Raw genomic sequence first — 25,177 nt, forward strand, 5'->3', positions numbered from 1 at the left:
GTTTCTGTGTTTGACATGTCGAGCAGCTAAAATGACTGAGAAGTAATAAAGTCACACAGACTGAGCTCTGTTTAGTCTGTAAAAAATGTATTTTACTGTATCTTAGTCACAAATAGATAGATAGATAGATAGATAGATAGATAGATAGATAGATAGATAGATAGATAGATAGATAGATAGATAGATAGATAGATAGATAGATAGATAGATAATTATTATTTTTATTTTTATTTTTTATTTTTTTATACCTACATTCAATATTGTTATTTTTTATAATTAGAAAACAAAATCTTAAAAGTTGATTAATTTTTTTCATTTTTTCTTTTTGTCCAATAAAATCATAACAATTAGCTATTTCCAATTTTTTCCAGTGACATGTTTTAAATACTTTTGGTGGAATTTACATGGATTAAAAGATATTTCCAAATAATTGACAACATAGTGGAGAGCCTTGTTCGGGTGGGGTGGGGGCTTGGGCTTATGGGCAGAGCTGTAATTCATGGCTACGGCCCTGCTATTGTGTCATAAGGCTACATGAACTACTTTAAATGTGTAAAACAACATTTTGCTTTAAAAAATTAACTTATTTTTATCAACTGGGGGTTAATAAGAGATAATAGTGAAATAAAATCCAGCCTTTATTTATTACTATCGATAATCTATAGAAATAGCCTATGGGTGATGCAGGTTTGACAATAAATGGGGGCGGGGCCTTCTTCATGTGCCTGAAATCCCCCATAGTGAAAATAAATATATATTTAATCTAAATTGAGGATCATATAACGAGAGCTCAGAGTTAATTCTGCAGCAGCCTGTGAAGCGCTGTCGGTGACGCGCTGTGACTTCACACGGAGGCTGGAGGAGGACGCCGCTCCACGCAGCTTCTCTGACCGACTCCTCTGCTTCTCTCAGCCGGCGTCAGGTGGCACAAACCTCGGAGGGATGGAGCCAGCGGGCGCGTACGGCGCCGGGAAGGCCGGGAGCCTCGCCTTCGACCCGGTCGCCTTCTTCACGCATCCCCGGACCGTCCTGAGGCTGATGTCGTGGGTAAGTCTCCCCTCTCTCTCTCTGCATTGAGTCGCTTTTATCATCAATGGACGGGCCTGCACTGTACCTGCACCGCCTCCTCTCTGCCTCTCTCCCATTCACAGCCTTTATGTGTCTCTGCCTCTCTCTCCCTCTCTCTTTCTTTCTCTGCTGATGCCTTTTGTCCAGTCAAGTTGGATTAATACAAATCAGTATTTTTATGAAAGAGGAGGACGTTTGACGTAAAGCTGTGAGCTGTTCAGATTCATCTGAGCATCATCGTCTTCAGTGTCAGTGATGCAGCTCCTGGGCTGGAGCTCCAGGACCAGCAGCAGCGTCTCATTACCATATGTTTATCTGGGGCCTCTTTGTGTCTGGATTGAGCCACAGTGAACGCTTTAGGTTTTAAACGTCCCCTCCAACCAGAATGTAACACATCTCTGCCGCCTCTGAGGTGTGATGATGATGCTGTGCAGCAGGCAGCTGTGAGTCACCCAAACAGCGTCTAATGGGCACTGAGGGAAACAAGGAACAATTAAGTTTTTTTTTTTTTTTTTAAAGGAGACATAGCAAGTTGACAGATGCACGTCGAGCCTCTGTCTCTGTGTCTCTTAATCCAATTCAGATCAACAGTGTTTGTCAGGAGCAATTGGCCACTCCTTGTTGAAACAAAGCATATCTTATAGTGCAAAATAAAAATTCAGTGTAGTAAACACAAAGTCATACAGATGAACCCCAGATAAGAAAAACAGATATGTTACAGTATCAGTGCAGTAAACAAAGTGAAGACTTTACAATGAAAGATTAGGCTTGAATTATATTCTATCAATGAATTAGCCTTTATTTTCTCAATTATTTGCCATAGGACAGTGAAAATTGCTTGTTTTCTTCAACAAATGCTTATCATATTATTTAAAATATAAATCATCCAATCAATTAACTGGCTAATTGTTTCAGCACTCATAGAGAAACTTAATATTGTTGAATGAAAATTGTGTTTTCATCTTTATGTTGCAATGATAAACATCCTAGAGATCATCATGTAAAGACTCAAGTAACAAAATATCTCCTCAGCCGAAGTGTGTGAGCCTCTCGTCAGTAACAGTCGGATGATATTTGTTCAGACTTTGATCTGACTCTGAGACCTCGATTTCAGTACAAATAGGCGAAGAGCTTTGATCACTGAGGGTGAAGTGAGAAGTACAACATAGTGTACTATAGGAAATGTGAAGGCTGCAGCTATTTAACCTCGTCTACTATAGAGGCCAGGCTGAATCTAGTTAGGGTTTTTAAATGCGCCCTGAGTTTTCTTGTAAACAAACAAAAGCTGTGTATACAATCAGTGTTTCTCACTAAGATATGCATCAAATATTTGCAATATTCTTTAAGCCCTTCAGTTTTTAACTTGATGTTTCTGTTTCTTTGTGTCACCATCAAATGTTGTTCAGCAGCGATGTATTACAGATGCTCCATATGCTCTTATAGTTGTACGTGCCTTGTCTCTAGTGGCACAATGAAAACAACCCAGAGACACACCTGATGGTCAGACTTTTTCGGATGTTGACTTTAATATTTGAGTTGACATTCTTCTTATATAAATTAACATTTTACTAAAATTATAATGAGGCTAAACTGAGGCTATAGGGAAAGTCGAAATTTAAAGGGCATTTCCAGTCGTAATCAATGTTTACCTCAGATATTAGGTCAGGAATTTTAATTAAATTTAATTGTAAAGCAAATTTTTAAATGTAAATGATGGTCAAAAGGACGTTACTTGCAACCACAGAACAATTTTAAAATTAGTCCGGAGCCCATTAATGAACATCGAAAAAAACGATAGATTCTTGAACAAAAAACGAATATAAACGTCCACACGCTGCAGTTGGGAGTATGGATGGTATGAAATGAACTGATCATAGGTGACCTGATATCTGAGGTAAACATTGATTACGACTGGAAATGCCCCGGCTCGTCGCTCATTTTTGCTCTTTTTTTTTTTTGCATTAATGAAACCCTGGTTAACAACATTGTTTTTATGATCCTAATAAAGAATCAACAGCATGGTGATGACCAGGATAAACCACAGGCATCAGTGTGTGGAGTGTTTTCTACTCTATACGGCGTCTCTCTTACAATATAAGTTGAGTGGTTCATCTCAAAGTCACCAGAAAATAGTCCCTGGAAAGACACACTGCAGATCAGTTGTTATCATCGGTGAATGTCTCAAAATATCCGCACATAAAAACAAATCTGTCTGCAGGCTCAGGACTTGAAGATGTTTTGTAATTTGGGTCAAAGTGAAATTTTGTTTCCTGATCCTCATTCCACCAAAGTGGATGACAAACAACTTATTCTTAACTTGCACATCGCCACCAGATAATGAGGTGAGAGGTTAGATGTGTATCTCTGTGGTGAAAATATGGCTCTTGGTTTGTTTGTTTTTCATTTAGGTGAACTAAACCTTTAAAACATGATTATCATTGTATCTCGGTCACAGCTGCTGCTCTCTGCCTTGTCATCCACATGCACTTGAACTGCAGCAGTGTTTGTTTGTACAGTGTGTGTGTGTGTGTGTGTGTGGTGTGTATGAGGAATGACAGGCATTCATACTCCAGTGTCAGCTCATTCTCTTTCACCTGTTAGATAATAAACCGGCCCACGTGTCCTTTGCCTGCTGCAGGTTTTTTCCATCGTGGTGTTCGGCTGCATCGTGAACGAGGGCTACATCAACATCGGCAGTGAACGTCTGCTCTGCGTCTTCAACAACAATGCGGACGCCTGTAACTATGGCATCACCATCGGCGTGGCCTGTTTCCTCGGCAGCATCTGCTTCATGATCCTGGACGTTTACTTTCCCACCATCAGCAGCGTCAGGGACAGAAGACGCGCCGTCCTGCTGGACCTCGTCTTTTCTGGTATGAATACACACAAACATCATGGACTCTTACAAATGTACAAAACATTAAAATTCAGAGAGTAAAATGATTTAAGGAGGTCTATTTGAAAAACATAAAAGTGAATCAGGTTAAAAAACAGAATGAAGAAAAGTGAAAATGTCTTCAGTGCATAGCAAAGACTATGGCAACCAATTAGCTTAGCTTAGCACAAAGACCGGGAACAGGGGGAAACTGTTCGACTGGTTCTGTTCAGCAGGAACAAAATCCACCCACAAATCTCCTTTGTTTTATTTGCATGAAAACAAAAGTGTACACTGCAAAAACCCAACATCCTCCCAAGAATATTTGTCTTATTTCTAGTCAAAACAAATCTAATTATTCTTAAAATAGGACTCGTCACATTTAAAAAGTAGCTTGTTTTTAGACACTTTTTACTTTTTTTCAAGCATATTTTCACTTGAAATAAGTAGAAAAATCTGATAGTGGAGCAGATTTTCTACTTATTTCAATTGAAAATTAGTTTGAAACAAGTGAAAACTGTCTAAAAACAAGATAATTTTTAGGTGATGAGTCTTATTTTAAGTGTAAAGAGATTAGTTTTGACTAAAATTAAGACATTTTTGACAAGAAATTAGACAAATATTCTTGGAAAGATTTTGAGTTTTTACAGTGTATAAGTGACACATGATGGTTTCGTGTGGGTTATATCCTGCAATTTTTGGTTTTCATGTTTCCTTCCTTGCTGTATCCAGCAACTTTTGTCTAAATTGACTGATTGCCTGTTGTTGTTGTTTTTTCTCTTGTGCCACCATGAGATGACTTTTTGCATTTTTTCTAAAAAAAAATTTTGTACGGTTTGCCAACTTTCCATGAACGTTGGTACAAAACAGGAAAAGTGACACGTGATGCCATGATGTGGGTTGTATCCTGCAGTTTTTGGTTTTCATGATTCTTTCCTTGCTGAATTCGGCAGTATCTGCTAGATTGATTGATCACTGTTTTTTTCCTCTTGTGCCGCAATGAGATTGAATTTTTTTTTTTTGGAGCGAAATATCTCAACAACTTTTGTACGGGTTACCATGAACTTTGGTACAGATCAGGAATTGTGTATAAAATATCGTGCTTTAAGCTTTTAATTTTCCTAATGACCAGCAGGGGGCGTCTCATCTTGTTGCAAAAAGAAGCCTGATGGTATAGAAGTCTATGAGAAAATTTTCCTAATATTTTCATTCATGACTATGATCATACTCTCTAGTTTCAATCTTTTACAAAATACTATGATTAGTAATAAATTAATGATTTAATTATGGTTTAATTTAGAGTGAAGTAGATAATAAAGCATCATATACCTTAGTGTGTGGCTAACAGAGTGACTGACAGGTGGAGGATCTTTAGTTTTTTGTGTTTTTTTTTAATTATTATTATTTCTGCCACCTCAGTTTTCATATATACATTAATAAAACTTTAAATTTGTCAGAATAGTTCAGTTTCCGCTCAAATACCTGCCAAAGTAATCATGTTAGCAAGCTAAAAAAAAAAAAACCTTTGTGTGAAATCAAGAAAACAGACAAAACAAAACAAACACTCAACTAATAATTAAAAAAATGATTTATGTAAGTTCATGACAAACCTTTTTTTTTTTACCTTTTGCAACCTAACAGCTCCTCTCTCTTGCTCCTCCAGGCCTCGCCAGCTTCCTGTGGTTCGTTGGCTTCTGTTTTCTGGCCAATCAGTGGCAGGCGACGTCTCCAGACGAGCTGCCATTGGCCCAGGGCTCCGACGCTGCCAGAGCCACCATCGCTTTCTGCTTCTTCTCCATCCTCACCTGGGTCCGTATATTTACACCTGTCTCTGTGTGTCTGTGTGTGCGTGTGTGTACATTTGTGTGTATCTGTCTTCATCATCATCATCATCATCTGTCTGTGTGTGTGTTATATTTTCAGGGTTATCAGTGTCTGCTGACAATGTACTCAGTTAAGAGCCTTTCCTTTATGGAGGACAAGCAGAGGCTGCTGCCTCGGACCCCCCCTACCCTCGCTTTAGTCTAACAGACAGACACACACTCTAGACACACACACACACACACACTCTCTCTCTCTCTCTCTCTCTCTCTCTCTCTCTCTCTCTCTCTCTCTCTCTCTCTCTCTCTCTCTCTCTCTCTCGTCCCAGGTTTACATAGATACCATGATAGTAAAAATATATATTAATCAAATATTACAGTATACATAATGTATAATATTATCATACAGTATAAATATGAAATTGAGCTATATTACTGTAAGAGATTTGGATTTTAAAAAACAAACAAACTGAAAGCTCAGCGCAATTAGCTTGAATAAGACAAAACCTTCTTATACGCATCAAACTAAATAATAACAATAACACTAACAATCCACTATTTTCAGTCAGGACCTACTCACCCTTCATCAGCCAAAGACCCTTAACCTGCGGTCGAGCTGCCCAGCGGCCGCTCAGCTGGAACTGGTCAGACTGAGGTTTTTACTGGGAACTTACAGTGTGTGAATGTGTGTTCACCCATGTGTGTGTGTGTGTGCACGAACAAGGTGTTTCTGAAAAGGAGAACATTGTTCTCAGTGATAGCTCTCTGGTTGAATTAAAATTTAAACCAGAAATTGCAACGCCAGAAGGCATCAGTGCTCAGACAGAAAGTGGCTGATTTATTATCCAGTGGAAACTGAATGGAGCCTTTTGAAAATCTTTCCTCCGAACATAAAGCAGCCATTCATCTCACTGTCGGAGCATGTGAAGAGGTTAAAGTGTAATTGTGTCAAGGACATACATACATTTTTTAAGACTGTCAAGTTATTTTTTCCCACCTATAATCCTTCTTTAGAGGATTTAAAGCAGGTGACCAAATCAATTTCCTTTGGACTTTGGGCACCTTTTGATGAAGTCTAGTGATGGAGTCACTTAAACTTGTACCTGCCTCATCGCTTGTTAAGTCTGAGTCTCTGTACACTCTTAGAAATAAAAGTGCTAACTAGAACCATATAAGGTTTTTTTTGGCTTGTCCTCATAGGAGAACCCTTTTTGGTTTGTGGTTCCTGGAACCCTTGAAAAATCCTTTCTTCAAAACAGGGTTTTTCAGAAGCAAATGGTTCTGGGTAGGAGCGGAGCCCTTCTAGAAGAACCCTTTTGGAACCCTTATTTCACAGAGTGTAGTTGCATTATGGGAGATGAAGCATCCAGCACTTTTGGAGCTTCACCTTTGCAGGAACGTTAACAAACCATAACAATCATTCATCCATTTGGAGACGAGTTCCAAGAAGAACTCAATCTCTGCACCACTCAGGAGAAAATAATACATGCAATTTCCTGCCGTCGGTTGTGATTGGACAAGCTGATATGACCAACTACAATAAACGCTCGATCTCATCGCTGAATCTGTAACAAATAGAAAAACAATACTTTGACAAAGAAGAACAATGAAGAATGTTTTTTTTAGAGAACAACATGTCCAGGAGCTTGTACTGTACTGTAGGTATTTGTGGAGACAATGCCATTCAGACAGAGCTGCATGCAGCATCAACTTACTGTATAGTAGGTTAAAGTATTCACTAAATTACAGACAGTGTTGCTCAATATTAGAAGATCATTATCCTAGATAAAGATATGAATATGCTATAACAATGCAAGGAAACTCAACAAAGTAAAAGTCAAACTAGTTTATATACATTTAACTACTTTAGTTCAGGATTCCTCTTTGAAATGATGTTTTAAATGAAAAATACTAATAAATAATTAGTATAATAATAGTTATGTTATTAATATTAATAGTATATTGCATAATTTTGGTCCCGACTGAAAACAAGAAACTAAACCTGCAAAACTAATAACGGCCTCATCATCCTTAGCTGCACTTTGTGTTTCGTGCTAACTTTGGCAACTGGTAATTTATTAACATCAGTGGTCGCCGCCAACTTGCCTGACATCCCATGATGCATTGCAGAGTGTGTTTGCTTGTGTCTTGTAGAAACTGAATGGGGGATTAGATTATGCATCTCACAGTGGGCCTTTAACTTTAAGTAGCAAAAGTAATCATGCATTTCTAATGCACATAAATCAGTGTGTGACTAACAGCCTCTGCTAATGCCTCTGTGTGTGTGTGTGTGTGTGTGTGTGTGTGTGTGTGTGTGTGTGTGTGTGTGTGTGTGTGTGTGTGTGTGTATCTGTATGTGTGTGTGTGTGTGTGTTACTAACAGGCTGTGCTGACGCTGAGCGCGCTGCGACGCTTCTTAACCGGCAGCAACTCAAACTTGTTCACATGGCAACACCTGGAGCCCGCCCCTAGCAACGCTCGAGCCACACCCTACCCCATCGCCAACGGTGCCACCATAGTAACCACCAACCCTTACCAAGCCCCGCCCTTCACTGAAACCCTGGACCCCCAGAAACTCACACAGCAGCAGAGACCCATCGCTCCAGCTTTCTAGAGACGGGACAAGACGGACAGACAGAAAGAAAGAAAGGAAGAGAAGAAAGAAAGAAAGAGGAGGTGTGGGGTTGTACAATGCCGCACGGACAACTTCCTGCCTCGCTGTTTTTTTAGTGGCTTTCCATCGGATCCTCTCCCGGGACTGGTGAGATTGTGGATCGGGTCATTCATGTATGATCTATTGTCACCACTGCAACTGCTGGCTCAGCTTAGTTAGTTGTAACTCTCTGTGTCAACAATACTGTCTTATGTTCCCGCACACACACACACACATAGAAGGACACACACACACATACATACACAGGTTATCAACGCACGCAAAACACAGCTGTTTGCACTCACACCTGGAAAAACACATGTATAGACACCTGGAAGGACACACACACACAGACACACAGATACACACCTTGACTGCATGTTCATATGGTGAGATTAACATAGATGTAGATCAGTGATGATGCTCCATCTGCCTTATCAAAGGGACATATCAAAGGTCTTTAAAGTGAGGGAAACATGGAGGACAGCGAAGCTCCTTTTGTCTTTTGTCTGCTTCTGTTTGCCCCTCGGTCGCTCTGACCAATCACAAGCTGGCCTCCTGACACGATGGCCTCCCATTGGCTGAAATCGAAGACAAGACGAGACAAGACAAGACAGGCAAAAGCTTGACCAATAGATCGTGAGCATACGAGTGCGATGCGGCCCAGAAATTGGTACGTTACGTTTTCTTGGCAGAGAAATAAAGGCAGGACAGCTTAATGCATTCTGAACGCTATAGTGTTCCAGTGTGAAATATTCATGTGATTAAATATTTTATTGTGATATGCTGAAGTGGTATAATGAAATATGAAAAAAAATAAAACCTATCCACCGCCACCACCACAACCACAATCGGAGCTGTGAGTCTGCCTTTGTTCATGTCATCTTTAAACAATTTCCTTCTCTTTTCTTTTTTTTTTTTTTTTTTGCTTCTTGCTTCATGTGAGAAACTCTTTTTGAATATAACTACGTATTTGAGACCAAGATCCAAGGATGTGTTGGGCATATTAATCAACATCTGCTGCAAGACCATAATTAGATAGGGTACTCGAGTTTTGTCGAATTCATTAGCAGCAGCGAGCTGCAGCTGTGTGTTAGCTTTATTTTTAGATTAAACAGCTCATGTTGAAGGACTACAGACGCTCCCTCTGTGTTTTCCTTCTTCTTTCTTTCTTTTTTTTTTTTGTTAAATCTCTTCATATAGGGGGTGGAAGCACAGATTTAGAAACAGAGTCAAATGAAAGTCAGAAAGGAAGTGGTTTTTATTCCAGCACTGTCCAATCATGTTACTGCAGGTGAGCTTCCTGTATATGACTCTCCCTGCCTCCAAGATTCTGCAGGAAGATTATATAATATTATGAACATTTGCATCATCCAGAGTCGTCATCATCATCATCATCATCATCATCATTATTATCATCATCCTCAGTCTATAACACTTACATCATCATCATCATCATCATCATCATCATCATCATCCATCCTCGTCATCGCCAGCACAAGCAGATAAAATGACATTCAAAAATGTAGAAATTGACCTTTGGAGATCTCATATCGTCGCTGCTGTGTTAATAAAATATAATCTTAGCCTTTTTTCTACAAAGTTTACACACCGTTATATCGCCGGCATAAAGCCCTTCTGTGCATCTGCTTCACACGCAACCAAACTCCCCACCCCCACCCCCACCCAACACGCACACACACACTCCCATTATATAGAGTAATCTTCTACAAACCATCCGGCGACACGGTGCCAGCTCGGGCTGCAGACAGCAGGGGGCATTCTCACTCTGCAGACCTGTCATCACATGCTTCACACTCACCTGCGTCTGAACTACCTCTACCCTGAGAGTACTAAGACAGAGAAAAGGGTGGTGGGATGGGGGGGGGGAGTGGAAAAAGGGGGAGTGAGAAAAACTAAGCTGTCTGATCATTCAAATGGGTGGGATCAGGAGAAAAGCGAGGTAGAGACTACTAAAGCCTAGGTCACACTACAGGATCTCAGAAACTCACAGGCTCTGGCAGAGAATTGATTTCAGCGTCGGGGTGGATTCAGGCGTGGGAGGAAAAAATCCGAGAAAAAAACCAACAAGATATCAATGTTTTCTTAGATTGTGATCTGAGAATGATCAAACAACATCCAGTGGCAGTTTCCTGTAGGTCAAGAGGTAAGAGAAATTAGACCAGAAGTCATATTTAACAGCTAAAAAATCCAGCTCGGTTAAATACAAGATTCTCATTTTTCTCCACTTTTAACAGGCTGTTGTTGTACAGTCTGTGTTGCTGTTGTTGTTTCTTTTTTGGAGGAATACTTCTGTTATAAAATGGCAGAGTTGCAATTACAAATGAAGCTATTTCATATACAAAAAAAGGCTTTAAGATTATCGTTTAAAAATCCATTTCTCTTGTAAACATAAACTGTCATTCCTGCACCACAGAGCAAAGATATGTGAGGCCTTCACTTGCAGTAAACAGCTCTGGGAAATTAGACAATTATTATGAGAGAGAATTAGATGCTGTGTGTGTGTGTGTGTATATGCAGCTTAAGTGGTTATCCAAGCGTAGCAACAATCTTAATAATTAATAAATCACTGGGTCTGTTTTCAAGCAATTTTCCTTGTTTCTAAGTTGTAATGAACTAAATTTTGGGGGATTTTTAAAATGGAGAAACTAAACTGCAGATTAATTCATAATTGAAGCAATCGTTTCTATTGTGTAATCTCCTTGTCTCAGTGTGGTTTTGTCTTGTACTCTGACCTAGGCTTGAGGTGCGAGGTTAAGGATGAGAGTGAGGGCAGGAGGAGGAGGAGCGCAAGCAAAGAGAGGGAGGGGGAGGGGGTTAAATATAGCTGCAGAGTGACTACTGAGTATGAACTAAAGCTAGGTCTATGATAAGAAGAAAAGGAAACATCTCCTCGTGTGCATCTTGTGTGCAAATAGCACAAAGGGGGGGGAGGGATGGGGATGGGGTTGGGTAAAAGTCTTTGAACACATACCAACCGTACACACTCATACATACACAGTCTCAAAGAGTTCGTCTCAAACACCCTGTGAAAATCCTGTGATTGGACGGGACAAGGCGAGGGGCGTGGCCTGAAACAGGAAACAGGCATCCTTCCTGTTTTGGACTGCGACCCCCCCGGCCCCTCTCGTGTGCTCCAGCAGCAGCAGCAGCAGCAGCACGTCTCGTTTTACCTCCGCGTTTAGAGTGATAATAATCTGCTCCGTCCTCCCGTCGCTCAGTCGTCCACGGAGCCGCCCGCCTCCGGCTGATTAGGAGAGGGGGTCGTGGTGGCGTCAAACGACAGAGTCCGCCTTCTCAGCTCAACACTGCTGTCCATCAGCTGGGTCGCCATGGTGACCGGCTCCTCCTTCCCCGGCGGCGGGCTCACCCTCCGCTTCCTGTTCCTGCCCGACACCGGGGACACCGATTGGCTGAGGCGGCTCCTGTGCTGCTGCTGCTCCCCACCGCCGCCGCCGCCGCCGGGGCTCGGGCTGAGGTGTCTGCTTTTGTGTGAGGGGCTGGGGGGTCGCTGCGTGTGCGAGTGAGTGTGCACAGAACTGTTAATGCGGCTGACTTCCTCATCAGCGTCATCCAACTGGGGGCACGGGTCGGTGGCGGCGGTGGCGGTGGTGAGGCCGAGGCTCGGACTGGGCGCTCTGGAGCTGCTGCAGAGCGGCGCCGATTCACCGCTGGGGAGCTTCAGACTGGACAGGCTCTGCGGGCTGACGGGCCTCTTCTCCACATCTGTCTCTGGCTGCGAGCCACAGCTGGCCTGCTCGGGTACACGTTCCTGTCCAGCGGTTTCGCTGTGGCTCCGGCTGTGGCTCCGGCTGCACGAGATGACCCTCTGGGGGTGCGCGGATTTCAGTGTGTGCACGCTGGACGAGCGCTGGCGTGGTGGCGTGGAAGAGGTGGCAGACACAGCGAGGTGGTGCGGCTCTGCCAGGTTGTCGGATGAGCCGCTCTGATCCAGAGAGTCAGAGCGCACGGCCTCCTGCATAAACACAACACACACACATATGAACACACTGGCTTCATAATGTGTTAGGTAGAAATAAAAAACAACGACAACCTTGCACAACAGCAACTAAAGAAAAAAAATCTGTGTATGCATTGTGCTTCAATTTGGATGAGGTTAACTTTTAAATAACGCTCATTTACAGTAGTAGGCTATCATCACATCTGTGCAGGCAAATTTGGTAATTTTGTGTGAGTTCATTATCCACAACAATTACAATTCCTGAGCAACACAACTGCAAAGCCCAGTCACTGTAGGTGGGTGGGGCTATGTGGAAGTTTACTGTAAAAAAGAAAAGAAAAGAAAAGATCAATAACCTTTAAAATGGATAAATACAGAACAAATTGGTCCCTAATATTCTCCCCCGCTCCCCCACATGGGTCACTGAGTCGTAACCTGGAGTTCTCTGTGATAAATGATGAAAGTCAGCAAGTTTCAACAACCTGCTAAATAATCCCATTAATTTTCCACACTGAACAGAAATTAAATGAAATCAATAGCTGAGAAGAGAAGAGAAGAGAAGAGAAGAGAAGAGAAGAGAAGAGAAGAGAAGAGAAGAGAAGAGAAGTTAAAGCCCCCCCCCAACGACAGGGCTCTCCTTCTGCACAGCACCAGCAGCTCATTAGCAATGCGCCTCTGGATGGTGGGCGGAGACTGCGCTGCTCTGCACCCGCCCAGCCAGTCGGCCGGCTGTAAACCAGCTGATCTCGACCGGCAACGGGCGCATCATTACGCGGCCGTTGTGGCATTTGCCCATATTGCCCTATGGCCAGTCCGAGATAGCCTGGCTCTCGCCAGACCCTTGTAGTTCCGCAAAGCTACGCTGAGCTCCACACAAGGGTCTGGGACTGCTCCATAGGCGATTCATTTCAGAAGGCGGGGCCTTGTAAAAAAAATCTTGTATGTGATTGGATAAACCACTTGTCCGTTATCTTGAATGACATGCTACTTCAATCAATCGGAAGAAGAGCGAAAACATCCTTGCCACCAATAAATGCCTTCAAAACCGTTCTCTGTTCATCTTTCAAAGAATTAATATTCGATAGATTCGACAAAACAGTTAGCAGAATCAATGCCAACGCACGACTCCTCACTGCGAGCCGCCATTGTTGTTTGACTCAAACAGTCGCTTCAGCGCTACGTCACACCTCAGAAAGTCCCGCCCGGCGATCCTGATTGGTTCATTATTTTTTGCTCCGGGGAAGAAGTTTGCATTGGCCTCGAGTCCAGACCCTTGTGTGAAGCTGAGCGTAGCGCCTCTGGTGGAGCTTTGCGGAACTACAAGGGTCTGGCGAGAGCCAGGCTAAGTCCGAGAGGCCGAAAAGCACGAAAAACACGATTTTCATGGGAGGGGGTCTTTGAGGAAAAGAAAAGAAGAGGAAGAAGGAGAACTAAGGTGGAGAGATTAAACAAGAAGAAGAACAGAAGAAGAGGACAAGAAGAAGAAGACACACCTGTCTCCGTAGCTGTCTGCTCGCAGAGCGCAGAGACGCCGGCCTCTTCAGGTGCGAGCTCTCCGGGACGTAGGACGGACTCAGCTTGTTTCTGTCCAGACTGTCCTCGGGGCTGAGCCAGAGGGACGGGCGTCTGCTGCTGCTGCTGCTGCTGCCGGCGGCGCCGCCGTGCGTGGGACTCAGCCTGAGCGACGGGTGTCTGTCGATGCTGTGGCTGTACATGAGTCTGGGCCGCTCCGCCCGCTGCTCCGGGTTCAGCCGGTACCCGTCGATGCTGTGGGCGGAGCTGAGTCTGTGTCTGTGGACGCGCCGCGCCGGGCTGAACTTGTATCCGTCGATGCTGTGGGCCGAGTTCAGTCTGTGTCTGTTAATCCTGTGAGCGGGACTCAGCCTGTGTCCGGCGTCCACGCTGTCGGCCGGAGTCAGCCGGTGGTGCGAGGAGGTCGGTCTGTCGATGCTCTGAGAGGTGCTGAGGCGGATCATCGGCCTGAAGCTGCGTCCGGTGCCCAGGGAGGCGTGGCTGATGACGGGCAGCGCTCCGGGAACCTGCAGCAGAGAGCCGCCGCCGCTGGAGCCCAGAGACGACATGGAGCCTGGAGCACAGCAACAACAGTGTGTTACATGAAAAAACAAACAAAAAACAGAGTAAGGTTATTAGATTAGATTAGAAAACTTTAAAGGGATAGTTCACCCAAAATTGAAATTTCACTCATTATCTACTCACCTTCATGTCGACTAAGGGCTGAGAGAAGTTTCAGAGTCCTCCGTGGCTTCTCTGAGTTACAGGGGGTCTCGGCGTAGCAGTGCATGTCCATATAACGGTTGCAAATGGATACCAACTGTCTTCGTGACAAAAAGACACACCAAAAAACATCCAAATACCTCCATGCTGCTCGTATGTAATGTCCGTCTTGTATTGAAGCCCCGAAATGCGAAATTGTCCCGAAAAAAATTAAACAAGTCTATATTTCAAGCTTGTTTTGTAGCAGAAGCTTCTCAAAGCTCCTCTTCCCGGTTCGTCAAATTTGGACGAACTGGGAAGAGGAGCTTCCGCTACAAACAAGCTTGAAATATAGACTTATTAATTTTTTTTCGGGACAATTTCGCATTTCAGGGCTTCAATACAAGACGGGCATTACATACGAGCAGCATGGAGGTATTTGGATGTTTTTTGGTGGGTCTTTTTGTTACAGAGACAGTTGGTATCCATTTGCAACCGTTATATGGACATGCACTGCTACGCCGAGACCCCCTGTAACTCAGAGAAGCCACAGATAACTCTGAAACTTCTCCAGCCCTTAATCGACATGAGGGTGAGTAGATAATGAGTGAAATTTCAATTTTGGGTGAACTATCCCTTTAATGATCCCCAAGGGGAAACTGCTTTGCCACCCAATAAAAAACACATACATCCACTTAACAAACAATACAAACAGTTCCATACCATTGCACAAAAACAGTTGTATCAACATGATTGGATACTTCATACGACACAGTACTCAAAACAAGTGAATTAAATTGATACAGGCAAGGATAAATAAATAAATATACACCTATATAGACCAAGGTGCAGTATTTCTTAATCAGAAACCAAAATCAGCTTCATTGGCAAAGCCTGTGCACACATGCTGGGATTTAACTTTGTTGACTTGCACCCAGTTAAAGTGACACGATGGAATTAGACACAGCTAAAAATAGGGACAGCAACAGAACGAAGATAGATAGATAAACCAATATCTAAGTACTGTGTTCATACAACTAGGTGAAAAATAACGTGGATGTAATTATCTACAAAAAATACAATGTAATAATAATGTCTATGTATGAGTGTTTGTTTTAAAATGTATCGACATTAAAAGGGTCAATGAGATAAAAAATCGACAGTTTTCTGATCTAATCCCCCACGAAAGGACCAAAATCAATGATTTACTCAGTGGTTTTCAACCTTTTATGGCTCATGATCCCATTTTGACATCACAAATTTCTGGTGACCCCATCCATCAAGATGCACCAGCTCAGATATTTTTATATGCTGCATTTTATTTGAACACGATTTATATTGGTGGGTGAAAGTGGGTGAAAGTACAGAATACAGTTGTTGAAGATTGTGTGTGGTGTTTTTAATCATAATTTAAAAAAGAATAATAATTAGTTTAAAAAATATTGTTACTAGACATTTCAAGCGACCCCATTTGAATTTCAGGCGACCCCACATGGGGTCCCGACCCCAAGGTTGAAAAACACTGATTAACTGATCTGAACGACTTGCATCAGAGTCAGAACCAGGATATTTTATCGATGCACATGGGAATATAATATTTGGTTACAGCTGCTTCAAGAAGAGAGAATATGAAGTGGGTAAAGATAAAAAATAAATAAATAAAGCTAAATATATGCATACACAAATATATAAGAGGAAAAACTAAAAATATTGCACTGTCATGTTTGTGTGAGTAAATAAATATATAATATGTGGAGGTAATAACTGTGAGTGTCAGACACTCTGAGGAACTTTGTCTTCCTCTGGGCCTCAGACTTTCCATTTTTGTCCATAAAACACATGAATGAGCTTCACTGAATGATTGACATGTTCCATCATTATGGCGAAAATGGGCGCTGGAGTTTATCTTGACTCGATCCTTGCGTGCGCTCGCTGTCCCCGCGCCTGTCGATACTCGCTAGAGCACCACCGAAGGTGTGTTAATCCCCCCCGCTGAAAACAGACTCCTACTAATACACCTCCTGTGTGTTTTCCTCTGTTTTCAGTAACATTTGCTAAGAGCCCTTCTGTTTAAGGGCATGTTTAGCCTTTACTTAACAAATTAGAGTTATGACCTTTAAAATAAAATTGGCTTTGGTTGTAACAAATGGTCTGCGGGGGCCTAAGCGACGTAGACGGAGCAGGAGCATTTAAAAGAATTGACAGATGCACAAACACATCCTTTATGATGACAATAATAAGATGTCAACATCTGTCAGTCAGCAGGAGCCAAACATCTTCATGTCAAGATATTATACAGATGTTGTTGACCTTTATTGTCTCATAAGAAAATAAACATGTTTACATCATTTAGTCAATATATTGTAGCTTGAGCTTCCTGCCTAATGTCCATCCGTTGGCCATTAGCTAATATGGGCTGGGGCCGGTCTCCTTAGTTAATTTATGGACGTCGTCATCTATCTGTCATTGGTTGTTGTTTATTTTCTAGTAATAGTGAATACAGTAATGAAAGCTGCCGTGATGGGACATACAGTACTTTGTGTGTTCAAATAAATATTTCCTTTGGTTGAGCTGCAAGTGGGAAACAAACCTGGAGCCTGAGGGCGAGTTTGCATCTAACAGTTTCCTTGACACAGTTTATTTTGGAGATTGTGAGTAAGAGTTTTACATAATTTGAATAAGGATTATGAATAAGCTCTTTTGGGGGATTTATTCATCTCTGCAAATGATTCACTGTTATTATTATTTCGTTTTACTATATTTTACTTTATTACTCTATGACGAGGGCTTCTCTAAAGTGCCCCTGGAATGAGGATGATGAAGATGAAGATGACGACACCCCCAACCTGGAAGACTAAGGGTGGAATAAAGGAGCGGCTGCTTTGGGAATAAAAAATATTGTCACTAATGTACTTTGCAGACATATGCCAGGCACCAATCTGTCACTTATTATTAAAAAATATCTTCCTCCTCCTCCAGGCCTTTAATAACAGTGCCACTCATTGTCCCACATCACACCTCAGCTGTCGTCTAAGATATTCATGGAGGCAATAATCTTTATGGCAATCAGTTAGCGGTTACAGCACTGTAAAAAAAAAAGAAAAAAAAAGAAAAAGTGCTCCTTAATTTAATTGGCTATAAATAACTGGAGTACCTGAGTAGCTGTAGCCGGAGTAGGCCTCGTGGCCGACGGGAGGGTAAGGGGAACATCTGAGTGGCTGAACGTAGCTGTCGCTGGGGAGAGACAGCATGCGTCCCATGCTCAGCAGGTTGCCATGGGAACACTCCTCATCCTCAACCTGCACCTGCCACATGAGATCATCATTGTCATCGTTATTTGCTACCTCCGGCGGCTCCCCTTCCCCTTAGTTTCCACACTTGCACATCACCAAACCAAATCAACAAAACGCTGACGACGGCGGTGACGGTGCACGTTACTGTACCTGAGCAGGTGCGTCCACGTCTCCGCTCAGCGACACGGCGCTGAGGCGGCGGGCGGCCTCCTCCCTCTCCCTCTCCCTCCTCTCCTCCCTCTCCTTCATCTCCTCCCTCTCCTTCCGCTCCTCCATCTCCTCCAGCGCCGCCTCCTTGTTGCTCTCCTCCAGGTGCTTCATCAGCACGGCCACCACCACGTTGACCAGCACGAACTGCGCCGTCAGGACGAAGGTGACGAAGTACACGGGGGAGATCAGGGGCAGGTAGGTGAGGCAGTGGCGCTCCTGCGGGCGACACTCACGCAAGGTGTCCTGGACGACACGGATAAAGGGAGAGAATAAAGATTAAAGCAGAAGTAAGCGGAATATTTGTGTTAATATAAGTCTTAAATAGTTCTATCTTCCGACAGCAATCACTTACATAGAGTGTTTGGACCGAAACACGGGTCTGTCAGTCACTCTGCTCTGCTCTGAGCCGAGGAGAAAACATTTATCGTATCCTACAGTTTTTATCCAATGAGGAGAGAGAACGGCATGCAGGGCTGTGTGTGCAGCCAAGGGACGCCGTGAATGTGGTGACGTAGGGACGAGGACTGTTATGGTGCGTTCAAGGAAACTCGTAACTCGTGTTTTTCCGACCTGTGAAGTGGTACCAGTTCGATCTGGTACGAGTTCACGAGTCGGAAGTTACGAGTGGCCGTTATAGTGACTTTCACCGGTAAAACAGGTCGGAAAAACACGAGTGGGTTGCCTGGAACGCTACAAAATCGTAAGTTGTGACTTGAAGCTGTAATTTACGGTTTCAAAAGCCTGCCTGCATTAGCCAAAACGACCGGATCGCTTACTTCTGCTTTAAGATCTCTCTATCTCTCTATCTCTTCCTCTCCAACCCAACCAGTCGAGGCAGACGGCCCCACGGCGCCCGCCCTGGTTCTGGTTCTGCTCAAGGTTTCTGACACTGTAGCTGTGTTGCATCTCTGTAAATATTATTATAATAGAAGGTCTACACTAGAGCTGCAACAATTAATTGATTAATCGAACAATAATCGATTATTAAATTAATCGTCAACTATTTTGATAATCGAATAATCGGTATCGAGTAGTTTTTTAATCCATATTCTCTGATTTCAGCTTCTTAAATGTGAATATTTCTGGTTTCTTTGTTCCTTTAAGACAATAATCTGAGTCTCTCTTTGGTTTGAAGACAAAAAAAAGACATTTGAGGACGTCATCTTGTGGTTTGGGAAACACTGATTGACATTTTTCAGCATTTTTTTTAACATTTTATTGACCAAACAACTAATCGATTAATCGTTTAAATAATCAACAGATGAATCGATAATGAGAATAATTATTATTTATTACTAATTAGTTGCAGCCCTAGTCTACACCTGCTCAAGTTGAGATAACTTTTGTTGTGAACAGGCGCTATATGAATAAAGATTAAGAGGCAATAACGAAAACTTTTATTAAACAAAGGGATTAAGGTGATTTTTTAAATTTTATTTTATTTTTTTTAGGTCTATTAACGCAGAACTTTGTACTTCCTCTCCTCTCCAACAGGGGGAGATGTTGATCTGAGCGTGTGGGGGCCTTCAGCCTGTCACAGAAGAATAACACACTCTCCTAACCCCTCGGATGTCAGCAGCTCTTAGTCTGTCATAAAAACAGTGATCTGCTCTCTGCTTAATGCAACGCCTGTCGCATAACTGCCGCTTTGAGTCGCGCAGACATGCACAGACACAAACACAGACGGTTGTCTTCTATCCATCTTCTTAAAAACTCCCACAAAAGCAGCGGAGGATAAAGAGGAAGAGGAAGAGAGAGAGAGAGAGAGAGAGAGAGGGAGTAACCTTCATAATCCCATTCCAGTTGTCCCCGGTAGACACCCTGAAGAGCGTGAGGAAAGCCATGCCAAAGTTGTCGAAGGTAGCGTGGCGGCTAAGACCCTCGCATGGGTTCTCGTCTGAACACTCTGGAAGAGGATGAAAAAAGAGGAAAAGAGCGTTAGAGGTGGTAAGTGTGTGTGAGAGAGGAAGTCCAGGGGAGAAGAAGAGGGAGAAGAGGGAGAAGTGTGTGTAGATTAGAGCACTGATTAGAACACAGATTCTAAATTGACATAATTAATGTATGTAACACAACAAAAATTTATTCATGTTACGTAATCCATAGATATCTCACCCGTGTCAGCTGAGGCACACACACACACACACGCACACAGGCACGCACGCACATCTGCATCGATTTAGTATACGCATGCACACGCGCTCACATGCCTGCACACACACACACACACACACACACACACACACACACAACAGGCGCACATGCATGCATGTACACGCACACACACACACTAACCCAGTTTTCCAAAGAGCTCAACTCCCAGAGCTGCATAGATGAAGAACAGCAACATGAAGAGCAGACCCAGATTCCCCACCTAGACAGACGTATTACACGCACACACACAGATATATACAGTGTATGATACACAGAGAAAAAGACATGTACAGTATACATCAAGAGAGACACAAGCATGCAAACACAAAGAGAGAGAGAGAGAGAGAGAGAAGCCATAGACAGAGACTGCTGCTAAGCCGTACTGCACTGGTGTTTCCTACTTCTGTTCAGACACTAATAGGAGCCTTCATGATACCTGGAGCTGAGTTCAGTTTGACAAGCAGAGCTGCTCTTTTTAAAAAGCCTGGATCCTGTCCTCATGAATGACAAACACGCCTGTGTGTTTATTATTTACAAAACAATTCCCATGCTCCTGGTTTGACTCATGGTAGGAGGGATGGAGATGTCTAATTAGATGATGGATACACCTATTGATGAAGCGCAGGGGGGAGAAAAAGGCACTCGGACTCTGCTGCTGCTGCTGCAGAGGCCTGGCTTCAGTCCCTGGGTGTGATGTGTCACTTCAAAGACAACTTTGTGGGTGGGAACACAGGAGTGATGGGCATTTATTTTGCCGCACTAGAGGTTCCCACCCGTTTGTTTGTCTGTTGTTGTTGGAACACCTGCGTAAAAGACCCTAAAGCCTCAGCATGGTGTCGGGAATTAGCCATTCAAATCTGAGAGGGGGGAAAAAATTTACAATTTCACTGAAGCGCACAAGCAGCAGGACTTTCGCCTCAAACTGTTTATAAATGTGTGTTTGTTCTTGTTTACCGCGCAGCAGCACCCCTGCCCCTTTCTCTCTGTACTTGCTCGTCTCTCACAGGAACCCCCCACCCCCTCCCGCTGCTAGAGGGTCCCCAGAGTCCCCCGGAGCTGAGGTGGTAGATCCTCCCTGCAGCCTTCCCTCCGCTATCATCAATCACTATACTCGCACATTTTTTATTTTAAACAGCAGCCAGGCTAACAGCGCATGTGTTTGCACCGTCCGTGATCACCATTTTCATTAGAGGTGTTAGCACTAACATTTACTAATGAGCAATTAACACAAAGCACAGCTGAGGCCGACGTAAATGCCATTTGTTTTGGGAGTATTTGGTTCATAAACTCAGAGAGTTGGGAGTTGTTAAAAAGTTTGACCTGGTGGTGATGCCGCTAGATAAAAAAAAAAGAAAAAGTGAGGGTTTCAAAAATAGTGATTATTCATCCTGTGGGGACACGAACGTCGGTGCCAAAGTTCACAGCAATTCATCCAATAGTTACAATTAATATGTCATAAAAAACCCACAAATATAAAACCTCATGGTGGGATCAGTACAGTGAGTTTGATCCTGTCTAACACCAGCTGCTAAATTCCACTATCATTAATGACAATTACTATTATTGTTATTAAGTTGTAGCAATATAACCAATAGAAATAAAGTTACCTTTTATATTAGTATTGCTGTTGCTACTACCTCCATGATTAATATTATTATTATTACATGATAATCATTTCCTCTGCTCTCTCTCTGTCTCTCTTCCTCTCCAACCCAACCAGTCGAGGCAGGCGGCCCCGCCCACCCGGGTTCTGGTTCTGCTCAAGGTTTCTGACACTGTAGCTGTGTTGCGTCTCTGTAAATACTATTATAAATAGAAGGTCTACACTAAAACTGCAACAATTAATTGATTAATCGAACAATAATTGATTATTAAATGAATCGTCAACTATTTTGATAATCGAATAATAGGTTTGAGTTGTTTTTTAATCCAAATTCTCTGATTTCAGCTTCTTAAATGTGAATATTTCTGGTTTCTTTGTTCCTTTACGACAATAAACTGAGTATCTCTTTGGTTTGAAGACATTTTTGAAAGACATTTGAGGACGTCATCTTGTGGTTTGGGAAACATTGATTGACATTTTTCCAACATTTTTTTACATTTTATTGACCAAACAACTAATCGATTAATCATTTAAATAATTGACAGATGAATCAATAATGAAAATAATCGTTAGTTGCAGCCCTAGTCTACACCTGCTCAATTTGAGATAACCTTTGTTGTGAACAGGCGCTATGCGAATAAAAAAACAGACTGGACAGGACCAGGGTTCATCCTCTGGGGACCATGACTGTCAGATACCTCAGTCTGCATGGACCGACCAATCAGGAGCCAGTTTCTACAGAACAGTTATTCCTGTTTACTCCTGGCGGCTTTGTGCTCTGAAATTTCTTGTTCAGTCCAACAATAGCCCGGCATCAAAAAAAAAAAGAAAAGGCTATTGTCAATGAGTCAGGTGCCATTGTAGAGAGCTCCAGATCAAAACCATGGGGGCTTAGTCCTAACCTCAAAGCCAGCTCTTCCATAGTCTATTAAAGGTATGAATGCTAAAAAAATATATCTTTCCATATTCTCGCTTTGTCCGCGGAAGCATCAAAATAAAGAACATGTAGAGTTGCACAGGCACTTGAATTGACAGGCCAAATGCACCGATCAAATACCACATTATTAATTTATAACTTTGTAGTTTCACCTCAAGATAAAAACTAAAAGCAGTTTTCATCCAAATCAATTCTTTGCTGCTCTGAAACAGGAGCCTCCTCTGTACAGCCGCTGGCAGCTCCTGCTTCAGAGCAGCGAAGAAGAAGGAGAATTGATTTCTGGAAGAATATTTTTTTAGCTACATCTTACATTGAAAGTTTTATTTTACAATTGATAGTTAAATTAAACAATAAGCGAATATTCTATAGTATTCAAGTATCTGGTTGTGGTCTATATCGTTTAATAACGGTATCGTCCCCACAATAAGTATTGGCGACTCCAGAAGGAAAGAAAACATGCATCAACATTTTACAATCCTGCTTCAAAGGAGAATAAACTCCTGTGTGGTGTCTCTGTGTTTGATAAACTTTCAGGCTGCACTTTCATATTTTATCTTCTGAGCTGCAGAGCATTGCACCAAAGCGAGCCGTGGCGTTACGTGTGTCATCAAGTTATGATTCCTAACCGGTGATTTTATAACCACGCTGAGGTTTAACCTTTGGCTAAACACGAGGACGCCTTGGTGCTTGTTCAGTGGTTATTTTGGTGTCAGTGGGTTAAACGCCGTCCATCAGGGGAAATCAGTGATGTTGGTAAATCCCCTGTGGGCGGCGGTCCGTGCCAGCGCCTCATAAATCGCTTAATAAAACAAACCCTGTGCATTTCATCAGATCTGGGGGAAAAAAAACCAGGCTGGTGCTGTAGAGCACAGCGTCAGTGCTGCCTCTTACCTGAGGCAGAGCTTGCATCACCGTGTCCAGCAGAGCTCTCATTCCTGTGGCCATCTTCAGCAGCTTCAGCACTGAAACATCGCAACGTGTCAGATTTCATTTCATTTCATTTATTTGGATGAATCTCCATTAGCTTCGGCTATTGGCCATTGCTATTCTTCCTGCAGTCCATACCCAACACAATTATCTCTCCACTGGAGTACATGACACATCACACAACAAAAAACAAAACGATCTACGAACCAAAAACAACATTCACATATTACAGGACCTAATTCAAATTAACAGTACCTCCACAATGTAGCTTTTAAAGGGATAGTTCAACATTTTGGCAAATTGGCCCATTGCCATAATCCCTATAGTCATAGCAGTTAGGTTTGTTACCTTTATTTGTCGGTGCAAGCTATTTTTAGAACGGCGGAGCAGAGCCGTGAGCTGCTCAGAGCTACGCTACGGAGGCTAATGGGATTTCTTGGTTTCCCTCATCAAACTCATCAAATACACAATCCAACAACTCCAAAACGCTCTGGTGGACAAGTTGTGACCTGCACATTCACCACGCTATGAGATAATAACAGAACGTTACGAAACAGAGTTGTTTTAGAGGCAAATACAGAGATTGCTTGCTGAAAAACTGCCCCCGAAGGCAACGATCATCAGCGGTTTTGCATGAATTTGCCTCTAAAACAACTCTGTCTCGTAACGTTCTGTTATTATCTCATAGCGTGGTGAATGTGCAGGTCACAACTTGTCCACCAGAGCGTTTTGGAGTTGTTGTCCCTTTAACATAATTCTTACATAGTCAGATGGTCAGGTTTATATCAACATACGTTAGACATTATATTACATTTACAAAAACAGATTTTGGATCACACTAATTCTGTATGTTTGTTTTGTTTTGTTTTGTTTTGTTTTGTTTTGTGTGTTTCTGTGTTTGTGTGACTGAGTACCTCTGGTTATCCTCAGGACCCTCATGATGCGTATGATGGTGGGGTTGATGGGCAGCGATGCACTCAGGTCTATTTCTTCCAGTGTGATTCCCATGATGGACAACAACACAATGGCGAGGTCCAGCTGGTTCCACCTTCACACACACACACACACACAGAGAGAGATGCACATTGTCACTTTCTCTAAGGAGCACGCTGTGTTTGTAAGTGTCTTTTGTGTCCATGTGTGTGTGTGTGTGTGTGTGTGTGAGAGAATACCTCTCTTTAAAAAAGCGTCGCAGGCCGAAAGCGATGAGTTTGAGAATGGCCTCGATGACAAAAACCACCGTGAAGACGTAATTGCAGTACTTGAGTATCTCATTCAGGTACTGCAGGACACACACACACACACACACACACACACACACACAGAGACACACACTTCAACAAAGCTGCTGCACCGTTGTCCCGTCGCACACTGCTTCATTACTATGGTTCTAGGACAGGTGAGGGGAAGAAGAAGAAGAGGAAGAAGAAAGGGAAGAGGAAGG

General features: G+C 42.7%; 2 protein-coding genes across 2 annotated transcripts in view; one reads left to right on the forward strand and one right to left on the reverse strand.

The window, feature by feature from the left end:
* Window positions 1–942: 942 nt before the first annotated feature.
* Window positions 943–8,377, forward strand: LOC310993010 (synaptogyrin-3-like; the record flags this gene model as incomplete). Its single annotated transcript, XM_083981239.1, has 4 exons — window positions 943–1,047; window positions 3,707–3,941; window positions 5,607–5,752; window positions 8,147–8,377. The coding sequence occupies 4 exons, from the start codon at window positions 943–945 to the stop codon at window positions 8,375–8,377; spliced, it is 717 nt and encodes a 238-aa protein (XP_083837365.1).
* A 3,277-nt stretch (window positions 8,378–11,654) lies between these two features.
* LOC310989482 (voltage-dependent T-type calcium channel subunit alpha-1H-like) overlaps window positions 11,655–25,177 on the reverse strand; it is a gene marked incomplete at its 3' end in the record, with an annotated part of 47,020 nt that continues 33,497 nt past the window's right edge. The window contains exons 25-33 of the mRNA XM_083976553.1: window positions 24,906–25,015; window positions 24,648–24,781; window positions 23,698–23,768; window positions 20,408–20,486; window positions 19,900–20,021; window positions 18,056–18,358; window positions 17,767–17,917; window positions 13,892–14,484; window positions 11,655–12,413 (exon numbers count right to left, since the gene is read on the reverse strand). Of these exons, the coding sequence (XP_083832679.1) occupies window positions 11,655–12,413; window positions 13,892–14,484; window positions 17,767–17,917; window positions 18,056–18,358; window positions 19,900–20,021; window positions 20,408–20,486; window positions 23,698–23,768; window positions 24,648–24,781; window positions 24,906–25,015 (2,322 nt within the window). The remainder of the gene's footprint in view (window positions 12,414–13,891; window positions 14,485–17,766; window positions 17,918–18,055; window positions 18,359–19,899; window positions 20,022–20,407; window positions 20,487–23,697; window positions 23,769–24,647; window positions 24,782–24,905; window positions 25,016–25,177) is intronic.

This window comes from Trachurus trachurus, assembly GCF_905171665.1.
Source record: "Trachurus trachurus genome assembly, chromosome: 1".
Lineage (NCBI taxonomy): Eukaryota > Metazoa > Chordata > Actinopteri > Carangiformes > Carangidae > Trachurus > Trachurus trachurus.